Source organism: Microtus ochrogaster, chromosome X, assembly GCF_000317375.1.
Source record: "Microtus ochrogaster isolate Prairie Vole_2 chromosome X, MicOch1.0, whole genome shotgun sequence".
Classification (NCBI taxonomy): domain Eukaryota; kingdom Metazoa; phylum Chordata; class Mammalia; order Rodentia; family Cricetidae; genus Microtus; species Microtus ochrogaster.
This window is the reverse complement of record NC_022026.1, coordinates 56,792,241-56,804,189: the sequence shown is the minus strand read 5'-3', so window position 1 is coordinate 56,804,189 and position 11,949 is coordinate 56,792,241. Positions and strand designations below refer to the sequence as shown.

The 11,949-nt window shown below is 38.8% G+C and overlaps 1 protein-coding gene across 7 annotated transcripts in view; it reads right to left on the bottom strand.

Annotated features, from left to right (window-relative positions):
• Positions 1 to 11,949, bottom strand: part of Wnk3 (WNK lysine deficient protein kinase 3) — a 123,828-nt gene that overhangs the window by 61,236 nt on the left and 50,643 nt on the right. For 5 of the 7 annotated variants that reach the window (XM_026784791.1, XM_026784790.1, XM_026784793.1 and 2 more), the window contains exons 8-9: positions 9,895 to 10,189; positions 7,923 to 8,329 (exon numbers count right to left, since the gene is read on the bottom strand). In XM_026784791.1, coding sequence (XP_026640592.1) covers positions 7,923 to 8,329; positions 9,895 to 10,189 — 702 coding nt within the window. The remainder of the gene's footprint in view (positions 1 to 7,922; positions 8,330 to 9,894; positions 10,190 to 11,949) is intronic. The other 2 variants (XM_005358881.2, XM_026784794.1) reach the window with 1 other exon arrangement.

Here is an 11,949-nt window from a genome sequence, read left to right as displayed (position 1 = left end):
GGTTGTGAGCCACCATGTGGTTGCTGGGAATTGAACTCAGGACCTCTGGAAGAGCAGCCAGTGCTCTTAACCTCTGAGCCATCTCTCCAGCCCCTCGCCACCTGTCTTCTTATCTTCCTCAAAAAAGCAGCTGCCTGAGGACTCCAGAATGACAGCAAACTGGATACGCTCCAGCGACACCTCTGCTGAGCATGAGGGCACCAACTCCCAGCTCTTTCCTCTCCCCATGTCACCCCATGTCCACAGGATGTAGCCAGACTTGAACTGACGTCCCTATATCCAATAACTCTGGGTTGTATGATTGAAAGTGAGACCCCAGCACCCTGACACCCATATATCCAAGGAGTCTGGGATGATTGGAAGCATCACCCCAGTACCTGGCATTCATCCTAGGGATTCCAACAGAGCAGAACACTCCATCTCAAGTCTCCTCCCCCTGCGAGTTGCCTTGGGCTAGACTCCACTTCCAGACTCCAACTCCCAGCTTGTCAAGTGCTGACCCCTCCCCAGGGAGGGTCAGGAGCACTCCCACAAGATATTGAGGTTGGTGGTGGAAAAAGGAACACGTGGTCTCTGGGGTCATGGGCTCCTCTCTCTGCCATGCTGTCCTGATCCACCTGGGATCGTGGCATTTATTAAACGTGGGCACTTTTGATTTGGTCTAATTTGGTTTGATTGGAGTTCTTTGCGCCGGCGGAGAGGCTCTTCTTAACAACTCCTATGACTGTTATGAGGGAAATAACTATAATGCTTTTAGAATGGGGGGTGCTGGAAAGATAGCTCAGTGATAGATCATCATCTATCACCCCGTGTTCAATTCCTATCACCACAAAAAAAAAAGAAGAAAAACTGACTTATTCAAAGAATGGGCTTGAAACCTAAACAGAATTCTCAAAAGAAGAAATAAAAATGGCTAAGAAATATCTTTTAAAGTGCTTATGAACAGGGCTGGTAAGCTTGCTCAGTGGTTAAGAGCACTGATTGTTCTTCCAGACTACTTGGGTTCAATTCCCAGCACCCACCCATATGGCAGCTCACAACTGTCTAACTCTAGTTCTAGGGGATCCAACATCTTCATACCAATGCACATAAAATAAAGTTAAACAAATTATTTTTTAAAGATGCTTATGGACCCTAGCAATTAAAGAAATGCAAATCAAAACAACTTTGAGATTTCATCTTATTCCAGTTCCAGCAAAAGTCAGCAAAACAACCAACAACAAATATTAGAGAGCATGTGGGAAGAAGGGAATATTTATTAGCTATTGATAGGACTGTAAACTAGTCCAATCACTCTGGGAATCAATGTGAAGAATCCTCAAAAAGCTAAAAATAAATCTACTATATGATCCAGCTATAAACCCCTTGGCATATACCCAAAGGACTCAATGTTAGTCCACAGACAACTTTCTCAGCTATGTTCATTGATGTTCTATTGACAATAGCTTAAAAAACAGAAACAACCTAAGTGTTCTTCACCTGATGAGAGGAAGTATAATATAAAGAAACATGAAATCATGAGCTTGAAAGTAAATGGATGAAAAAACTAGGAAAGATTAAGGTAACTCAGACCCAGAAAGATAAATATCACATGTACTCTTGTCATTTGAGGTTCCCAGCTCCCAATTCCTAGATGTGAGAATATAACCTGGAGTTAACTGCAGAAGACAGGAAAGTAAAAAGAAGTGCCTTGTATGTGTGTCGTGGTTAGGTTAGGAGCAATACGAGAAGGGAGTGATTGGATACAAGTGATCTGAAAGGGAAAATGAGAAAGGGGGAACTTTACTAGTAAAAAGGACAGAGAAAGGGGCTGGAGAGATGGCTCAGAGGTTAAGAGCATTGCCTGCTCTTCCAAAGGTCCTGAGTTCAATTCCCAGCAACCACATGGTGGCTCACAACCATCTGTAATGGGGTCTGGTGCCCTCTGCTGGCTTGTAGGCATTCACACAGACAGAATATTGTATACATAATAAATATTTTTTAGCCGGGCGGTGGTGGCGCACGCCTTTAATCCCAGCACTCGGGAGGCAGAGACAGGTGGATCTCTGTGAGTTCGAGACCAGCCTGGTCTACAGAGCTAGTTCCAGGACAGGCTCCAAAGCCACAGAGAAACCCTGTCTCGAAAAACCAAAAAAAAAAAAATAAAATAAATAAATAAATATTTTTTAAAAAGGACGGAGAAAAATATGGGAAGGAGGAAAGAGGATAAATACCAGTAAGGATGTCTTAAAAAGTCATTAGGAATTATACTGTCAATGATCTACCTAAAAATCCCTATAATAGAAGTGTGTGTATGTAATTTTCTCATTTGAACTGACAATTCTCCCTTGCAAGAGCCATAAACTAATAAAAACTCCAACACCAGATATGAGAAAGCCACTTTTGAATTGTTGATCAGAGTTGTCCAAGAGACTCCTAAAACATTACATGCTATTGTTGTTGCTCTTAGTTGCCCCAGAGGTAGAAGTCCCTACTGCTGAAAATACCAGGACCATGCAAGCTTCTATGGAGGGAAGCAGCCAACAGTTCTACCTGGCTATGATAACAGCTGTGAACTACAAGAACCAGCAAGATATGATATTCTTAAGGGTGCAGTAGTGACGTGTATATTTGGTGATAAGCAACAACTCTCTAGTTGGAATTAAGTTCTACTGGGCCAGATGAAAACCATGCCTGGTACTGAAAACTTAGAAAACTACCAATCAAAACGCAGAGTTGTGGATCCTAGTCATAACTAATACATCTACAACAGAACTGCCATAGGAGTCATAGCAGAAGAGAGGCAAAAGGACTATAACAGCCAGAAGATCAGGGAGTTTTCTATGAGATTGTGTCTCCTAGTAATGTCAAATGCTACACTAATAAAGACTAATATGAATGACTAAACATGAGCTGAACAAGGAAAACAACAACAGACATGCCAAAGGAGAAAAGATCATGAGGCGTCAATGCTAGACAAACCACCACAGGCAACTATAGAATCTGAGAACAGGCGAAACTGTCTTCACTCAAGATGAGCTTTCCTAATACCAATGGTCAGTCCTGAAAACATACATACACGTAACATCATATGAACTGAGCAGGCTGTATTTATGTATTTAGAAACACACACATACATACTGAGGTGGTTTGAATGAGAAGAGCCACCAGCCTCATATATAATTGGATAAGAAGCTTATATGAAATATGCTCTGACCCCAATTGTTGTACAACATAAAGTAGATGCTCAAGGCTGGCAGTGAATAATCAGGCTGTGTTGAAAGCCTGTGTAGGTTAGCTGTGCTAAGAAAGTAATTTGTTCTGGGGATGTATCACGCAGGGCAGCTGCTCAGGAACTTTCAGTGGTGGGAAAAGTGGTGCTTCTGTGGGTGGCCCTGAATAAATGTTTTGACCAGGTTAAGATGATTTGGTTCCCAGGACCAAATCACACTTTTAGAAACACCCTTTGGCTGCTGCTGACTTGAAAGAGCTTCAGACCCTTACAGAATACAACCCTGGTGAATATTCTCCTGTGGTGCTTCCATATTAAGTTGTGAAAATCAAGGCTGCTGCTGCATATTGGCTTGGAAATAAGAATCATTCAAATACATCTGTCTTTGTGGCACTGTAGAACCTGGAGTCATACATTCCTGATGTACCACTGGATAAGGCTTTGATACTGACTGTACTTTTTGCAATGACTGGTAGGTCCCCCAAAGCCTCCCAATGGAATTAGAAGGGAAACAAGCTTTGCCAACAGTATTCTGTGTACTGCTCACATTTTGGGCAGAAGAATGATTTAACAAAGTTTGAAGATAATTAATTGGAAAGAAACAAGAAGTCTGGCAAATGGTGGCTTGACAAATGCGTTATTCCCAAACTCAAGTTGAAGACCAAATGTTTGATGCTGCAAAGTTATCCATGAAACAGGCAATATCACTTGGGAGGCAGAGGCAGGCGCACTTGGGAGGCAGAGGCAGGCGGATCTCTGTGAGTTCGAGACCAGCCTGGTCTACAAGAGCTAGTTCCAGGGCAGGCTCCAAAACCACAGAGAAACCCTGTCTCGAAAAACCAAAAAAAAAAAAAAAAAAAGAAACAGGCAATATTTGAGAACTTAACTGTAGAATGGATTAGTTGTGAAACTCCAATAACTAACAAGTCTAAAGTCATGGGTTGGGCTGAAGTTTGACCACTGGCTCTAAGGACCAGCTGTAGTTCTTGGTGTTAGTGTAAGGAAATATGAATTCAAATTGTACATTCAGATAATCTGTCCATTTTAATGGGACTGTTCAAAACAGACTCAAGAAATAATGCTATAGCTGGGTGGTGGTGGCACACGCCTTTAATCCCAGCACTCGTGAGGCAGAGGCAGGTGGATCTCTGGGAGTTCGAGGCCAGCCTGGTCTACAAGAGCTAGTTCCAGGACAGGCACCAAAGTTACAGAGAAACCTTGTCTCGAAAAAACAAAAAGAAAAAAAAGAAATAATTCTATATGCTAAATTTTCACCAAGTAATCTACAAACATTAGGTACAAGCATTAGGTGCTAATTCTATAAAACTCCTTACACCATGAGTAAATGCTAGTTGAGTAAATGAAAGAGCTAGGAACAGTCCTAGCAATATATTACTCATGACTTTTCATTTATTGCACTTATCACATAACAACTTATCACATTCAAACCCTGGTAAAGACAGAATAACTGATTCTGATACTTTCACAAACTGGGCACGTGCTCCAAGACAAAATACAAAGGTTTTCAAAATAATAAATAAAATAAACATAAGTATTCTCTCAAAAATAAAGGATTAAGTTGACAGAAATAAATACAGGCGGGTTGTAATCATTCCTAGAGTTTGACCATTTGCTCATAAAAAGACCCAAACGGTTACTGTGGTGGTTTAAATGAGAATAGCTCCCACTGGATCATATATCTGAATGTTTGGTGCCCTGTTGGTAAACTATTTAAGAAGGATTAGGAGGTGTGATCTTGTTGAGGAAGTTGTGACACTGGGGGTGGGTTCTGGGGTTTCATAAGCCAATACTGGGTCCAGTCTTGCTCTCTCTCTTTCTGCCTCTTGCCTGCAGACCATAATGTGAAATTCTCAGCTACTCCTACAGCACCATGCCTGCCTGCTGCCACATGTTCCACAATGACAATAATGAAAAAACACTCTGAAACTATAATTAAGACCCAATTAAATGCTTTCTCTTATAAGTTGCTTTGGTGATGATGTCTCTTTACAGCAATAGAACAGTGACTAAGACAATTGCTTAGGTGTGTTTTATGTAGTAAATGAGATAGATAAGCTACAAAAATAGTAAGCACACAATATGCATTTGTGTCTTAATAATTTTTCTAATACATATTTTATATATGTGTGTGTATCAGTGTGTATTTATAACCATGGAGGCCAGAAGAGGACATTTAATCCGATGGAGATGGAGTTACAGGCAGTTGTGATCTACCTTACATGGGTACTAGGAATGAAACTCAGGTCTCTTCTAGAAGAGCAAGACCTGCTCTTCACACTAAGCCATCTGTCCAGTCCCTGTATAATTTGTATGTGTTTAGACCAAAATGACAAATCTAGAGACTACAGTCTCAAACATAAACAGTGATCTCTTGCTGGAAGGATAGCAGGTTAACAGGTGACTTTTGCTTTCTTCTTTATAATTTTATGAATAGGGTCTTGCTATGTAGTTCAGACTGACCTAGAGTTGCTATGCGGCCCAGGTTTGAGCTGAAGTTTTGATACTCCCTCCCTGGCCTCCCAAGTGCTGAGATTGCAGATTCCACTTGAGTATCAATTGTAAATATGTGAATAAAACTTCCAAAAAATTTAAATACATTTTAAACACATACCTATACTTATGCACTTAAAGTTAAGCATATGTTAAGCATACAGGATATGCTTAGAAATTAATTAAACCACAACGTGAGCTCAATTGCAGATATGCACTCTATCACTTAAAAATACTAATTATATCTACAGACCACATTTATGCACAGCATATTTTTAAATGCTTCTGTCATTTTTCAAGTGTACAACTACTTTCTCCTACAAGATTATGAGCTCTTTGAAGGTAAGAATAACATCTTACCTTACTCTTACCTTTTTAGAAGGTACAAGATAGATCCAGGCAGTGGTGGCACACATCTTTAATCCCAGCACTTGGGAGTCAGAGGCAGGTGGACCTCTGTGAGTTCAAAGCCAACCTAGTCTACATAATGAGTTCCAGGACAGCCATGGCTACATAGAGAAACACTGTCTCGAAAAATAACAACAAAGTCTATTGATAAACTGGAATTACCTATGGAACAATTTCTCAAAAGAAACCAATGTTCAACATGCTAACTAGAGAATAACCATGGGGAGCCTAGGCAGTTTGGATGCTCACCTTACTAGACCTGGATGGAGGTGGGTGGTCCTTGGACTTCCCACAGGGCAGGGAACCCTGATTGCTCTTTGGGCTGACGAGGGAGGGGGAGGGAAATGGGAGGCGGGGGCGGGGAGGAGGCAGAAATCTTTAATAAATAATTAGTAATAATAATAAAAACAAAAAAACAAAAAAAGAGAATACCCATGGGCTTAGAGCATCTTACTCCCAGAGAGGGAAAGTACACGTATGGAGTGGAGAATGGAGCAAAGAAAAATGGATGATGACAGAAAAAAGTCCAACTATATGCAGAGTTCATGACATGGGCAACCAGATTATTATGTGTATATATGAATTCATGCAAAGCTTGTTTACTTTTTGTCAGAAATGAGTAATACTGACTTTGTATGTTTGAAACTCAAAATTTCTTCTAGAGAACAAAAATGTAACAACAAACCGAGAATATAGATGAATATGTTAAAAATTAGGAAACCTAGTTAAAGCTTTGATTAACTGAAATGGATATCTCTCCATCATCTAACCAATTGGGAAAATTTTAATAGAAAGAAAAGACTGGCTAACCAAAAAATTAAATAAATAAATAGGTAGATAGATGATAGATAAATGAATAGATAGATAGATAGATAGATAGATAGATAGATAGATAGATAGATAGATAAATGGAGAGGCAAGAGTTCCAAGGAAACCTCTGGTTTCACTAAGTTCTCTATTCTTTTCCAGTTATAGATCAAGTATTTTTAGATTTTCCTTGCACAATATTAAGTACATCCTCAAGAGAAATGTATTGGGTATGAGGAAGTATGCATAAGTTTCAGCGGCCTTTACCTAATCTGTGGTTAACTGATGAAAAAGAATTCATACCTACCCGAAAATATAGACAATATGAAACATGTTTAAATTAATAAATAGCCTCTAATTTATGAGATATGGAGGCTGGAGAGTTGGCTCAGCAGTTAGAAATACTAGATGTTCTTAAAGAGGAATGGGTTCAACTCCTACGACTCACATAATAGCTTACACTGTCTTTACTTATTGGTTTTTTAAATATTTTAACTATTTTTTTTAAGATTTATTTATTTATTGTGTTCTGTCTGTCCGTATGCTTGCTGGCCAGAAGAGGGCATTAGATAGCTGTGAGCCACCATGTGGTTGCTGGGAATTGAACTCAGGACCTCTGGAAGAACAGTCAGTACTCTTAACCTCTGAGTCATCTCTCCAGCCCCTGTCTTTACTTATTGTTTCAGATCTGACACCTTCTTCTGGCCTACAAGTACCAGGAATACACATGATACACATATTTACATGTAAGGAGAACACAAATAAAGCTAAATTAAAATTTTACATCTTAAATTAAAAATATTTTTTAAAATGTGTCTCACTTGCTAGGTGGTAGTGGCATACACTTTTAATCCCATCACTCAGGAGGTTTAGGCAGGTGAATCTTTGAGGTTGAGGCCAGCCTGGTCTACAATATGAGTTCTAGGACAGACAGGGCTGTGCATTAAAATCCTGTCTCAAAAAACAAACAAAAAATGCATCTTACCTTTATCTGTGAGACCTTCTGGATAGTTAATGGAGAAATTTGAGACTGTGAAACAACTGCATGTCCAACGGCATATATGGGCATAACAGAAGACTGACCTTGTACCACAGGCAAAACTGGGGACTCAGTCAGCTTTGGCTGTTCTTGCAACTGGTAAATAGAAGAAAATAGATAAACTCTCCAATATGTAAAATAGAGTAGTAATTCCCTCATCCCTGAAATTTGCTGGTAATGTCCTAGTAGTTGGTGAGAAGAATAGATTTGCCCTTGAAAACTTATGTCAGTCTGTAGGATACTAGACACTACCTGAGAGTTAGTTGTGTGGTTTGAAGAATAGGCTACAGTGGGAAGACTTGAAGTATCTGAATGTAGAACTGGTCCAGCTGCTGCCTCAGATGAAGTATCACCTATAACAAAAAAAAAATAACAAAAGGTAGAAGGGAAGACATGACACACAATGTTCAAATGATATAATGTTCCTTTAATATATTTTCTACTATGACAATCATCGTTTCAAATAAAATACACAAACTTAATAATTAGTACTTTTTAAAACAACTAATATCAGCATCTGAGAGATAAAAGCAAAAAGTTCATGAGGCCAGCCTGTGTTTCAAGTTAAGTTCAAAGACAATGTGGCCTAAATAGCAAGGCCTATCACAAAATCAAACAAATAGTCAACAGGTAAAACTCTATGGGTTAAAAAAATGTTGACACTGTGGTATAAGAGATAGTTTCTTTTTCTTAGATCATGTCCAAAACAAGCAAACAAAGAAGATGACAAAGATTACAAGAAGAAAAATCAATTAACCCCATTTACCAGTCATTTTATATGTATTCTTTTTTGTATACTTGCTGTTATGATTTCAGTAACATATGTGTCATGTTGCAATCTCCTAGAAATGGATAGGAAAATGTGTAGGAAAAAAGTACTTCCTTTGTAGAAAAATTGGCTGTAACTATGCAAATACTGTTTTTCCTTTTCTATTTTTATTCATTTATATTTTATTTAATTAATTAATTGGTTGTTGCTGTTACTGTTTTAACATTTTCTCACTATATAGCTCTAGTTGGTCTGGGGCTCACTTTGTAGACCAGGCTGGCCTCTAATTCACTATTTGCCTACCTCTGCCTCCAGAGCACTGAGGTTAAAGGCCTAAGCCACCACATCCCCTACTGTGTGTGTTTTTAAAAAAGATGATATATTATTGCAAAAAAACTAGAGGACTTATGTTTTCATTCCAGTCTGAAATACTAAGGCACTTAACACCTAGAAAACTTCTTTTTAAGAAATAAACTGTAGAGCTGGGCAGTGGTGGTGCACACCTTTAATTCCAGCACTGAGGAGGCAGAGGCAGGCAGATCTCTGAGTTCAAGAACAGACTAGTCTACAGAGTGTGTTCAAGGGCAGGCTCCATATCTACTGAGAAACCCTGTCTTGAAAAACAAAAACCAAAGAGAGAGAGAGAGAGAGAGAGAGAGAGAGAGAGAGAGAGAGAGAGAGAGAGAGAGAGAGAAATCATGGGCTTATACTAGATTATTACAAATGTTGTTATTAATATCATTTCTCTGAGCTGGAAAAGCTGTTGTACTGTAATCTTTCTGTGACTAGAACATTGGACAGACACTTAAAGACTTTCTTAGATTTGTTTTGGGATGACTATTATGTATTCCAGTCTGGCCTTAAACTAGATGAGGATGACCTGCCTCTACTTTCCAAATGCTAGGATAACTGGTAAATACCACCACGCCCAGGGCTTCCTGCATGCTAGGCAGCTCTCCCAACTGAAACAAATTCCTAGCCCAGCTTTTTTTCATTTTGAGATAAGGAAATCACCTTGTCTATTTCAAAGGTTTTAAAAGCATGATTAATAAAATTACAGATAACAGAATACTCTGAAAAATACAAAAAAAGCACTTTAAAAACAAAGAAGTATAATTAGTCAATTCCTGGACTTTACAGTTGTCTTACCTCTTACAGAGGAGCACTGCTGCTGTGGTTTTCCCTGTAGATTTTGCTGTCGAACATGCTGATCAACTTCTGTTTCTTCACATTCAGCCACAGTCTGTGTACCAGGAGCAGGTGGTAAAGTTGTGGTCTGCTGCTGAGGAAATACATTCCCCACATACTTGCACTGGGAATCCCTGCATTCCTCCAAGCATCCAGCAGGCTTCTTTTCCCTTATCTTTTTTATCAGTGTCACGCGGTCCCTAATGGACTTAGCAACAGCTTTAGAATCACTTTCATGGAAGAATCCAGACTTGACCTACAAAAAAACATAACAAACTGTTTCTTTACTTAAATCAATATTTTGTATAACAAACTCAAAGTTCTACTCACTAATAATTAATAGCTTGTCTCTATATTTTTCTAAATTGGACATGTGTACATGTGAGAGACTTTAATTGATACAAGAATAACACTTCAAATGGTACCCAACTTCATATGGAAAAGCAAAAAACCCAGGATAACCGAAACAATCCTGTACAATAAAAGAACTTCTGGAGGCATCACAATCCCTGACTTCAAACTCTACTACAGAGCTACAGTACTGAAAACATCCTGGTATTGGCTTAAGAACAGACAGGAGGGCCAATGGAACTGAATAGAAGACCCAGATATCAATCCACACACCTTTGAACACCTGATTTTTGACAAAGAAGCAAAAAATATCAAATGGAAAAAAGAAAGCATATTTAACAAGTGGTGCTGGCATAACTGGATATCAACATGTAGAAGAATGATAGATAACAGACCCATATCTATCAACATGCACAAAATTCAAGTCCAAATGGATCAAAGACCACAACATAAAGCCACTGAAACTTAAGAAGAGAAAGTGGGAAGTACACTTGGACACATTGGCACAGGAGACCACTTCCTAAATAGAACCCCAGCAGCACAGACACTGAGAGAAACAATCAATAAATGGGACCTCCTGAAACTGAAAGGCTTCTGTAAAGCAAAGGACACGGTCAACAAGTTCTGCCCTATCAAAGGCCAAGGCAGTTTCTTTATTCAACCAATGAAAGCAACACATAGAAGGACCTCCTACACCAGTTTGTCATAGCTAGAGCCTAGAAACAACCTAAATGCCCCTCAACCAAAGAATGGATAAGGAAAATGTGGTACATTTACACAATGGAGTACTACACAGAAGAAAAAAATAATGACAGCTTGAATTTTGCAGAAAAATGAATGGAGCTAGAAAACATTTTGAGTGAGGTAACCAAGACACAGAAAGACAATTATCACATGTACTCACTCATAGGTGGGTTTTAAACATAAAGCAAAGAAAACAAGCCCACAAATCACAATCCTAGAGAACTTAGACAATAACGAGGACACTAAGAGAGACTCACATAGATCTAATCTACATGGGAAGTAGAAAGTAGAAAAAGACAAAATCTCCTGAGTAAATTGGGAGCATGGGACCTTGGGGGAGGATTGAACGGGGAAGGGGAAAGGCAGGGAGGGCAGCAGAGAAAAATGTAGAGCTCAATAAAAATAAAAAAAATTATTATCACAAAAAAAGAATAACACTTCAGGGACTGAGGCAAAGGATCTTTGTAACTGGATCTTGTGATACCAGTTACAAAGCCTATCTCAAAATCCAGTAAAAGCATGCCGAGTATTGACAACAGAGAAAAATAGCTAACTAAAACAGTCTTTTGCTTATATGAGCACATTACCTGATGATATAAGATAGAAATAAGCTTAACATAAAATGAAGCAGAAATGAACTGCTGAAATAAAAAACTTAAAAATATCACTCTGGAGGAAACAGAAAAGTGCCATAATTTTGAAAATTCCCAAAATAGGAATATAGTCTACTGAAAAAATACAGATGAAGTTTGGAGCAGAGATTAACATTCTAAACAGAGGAAGGTATGCTCACAGCAGAGAACTTGCTACATTTTTTTTTGCAAGCTAATTAAATGCTTTATTTTTGTAAGAGTTGCTTTGATCATGGTGTCTCTTCATAGCAATTGAAGAGTGACCAGAACAATAAGTGTATATGTATAT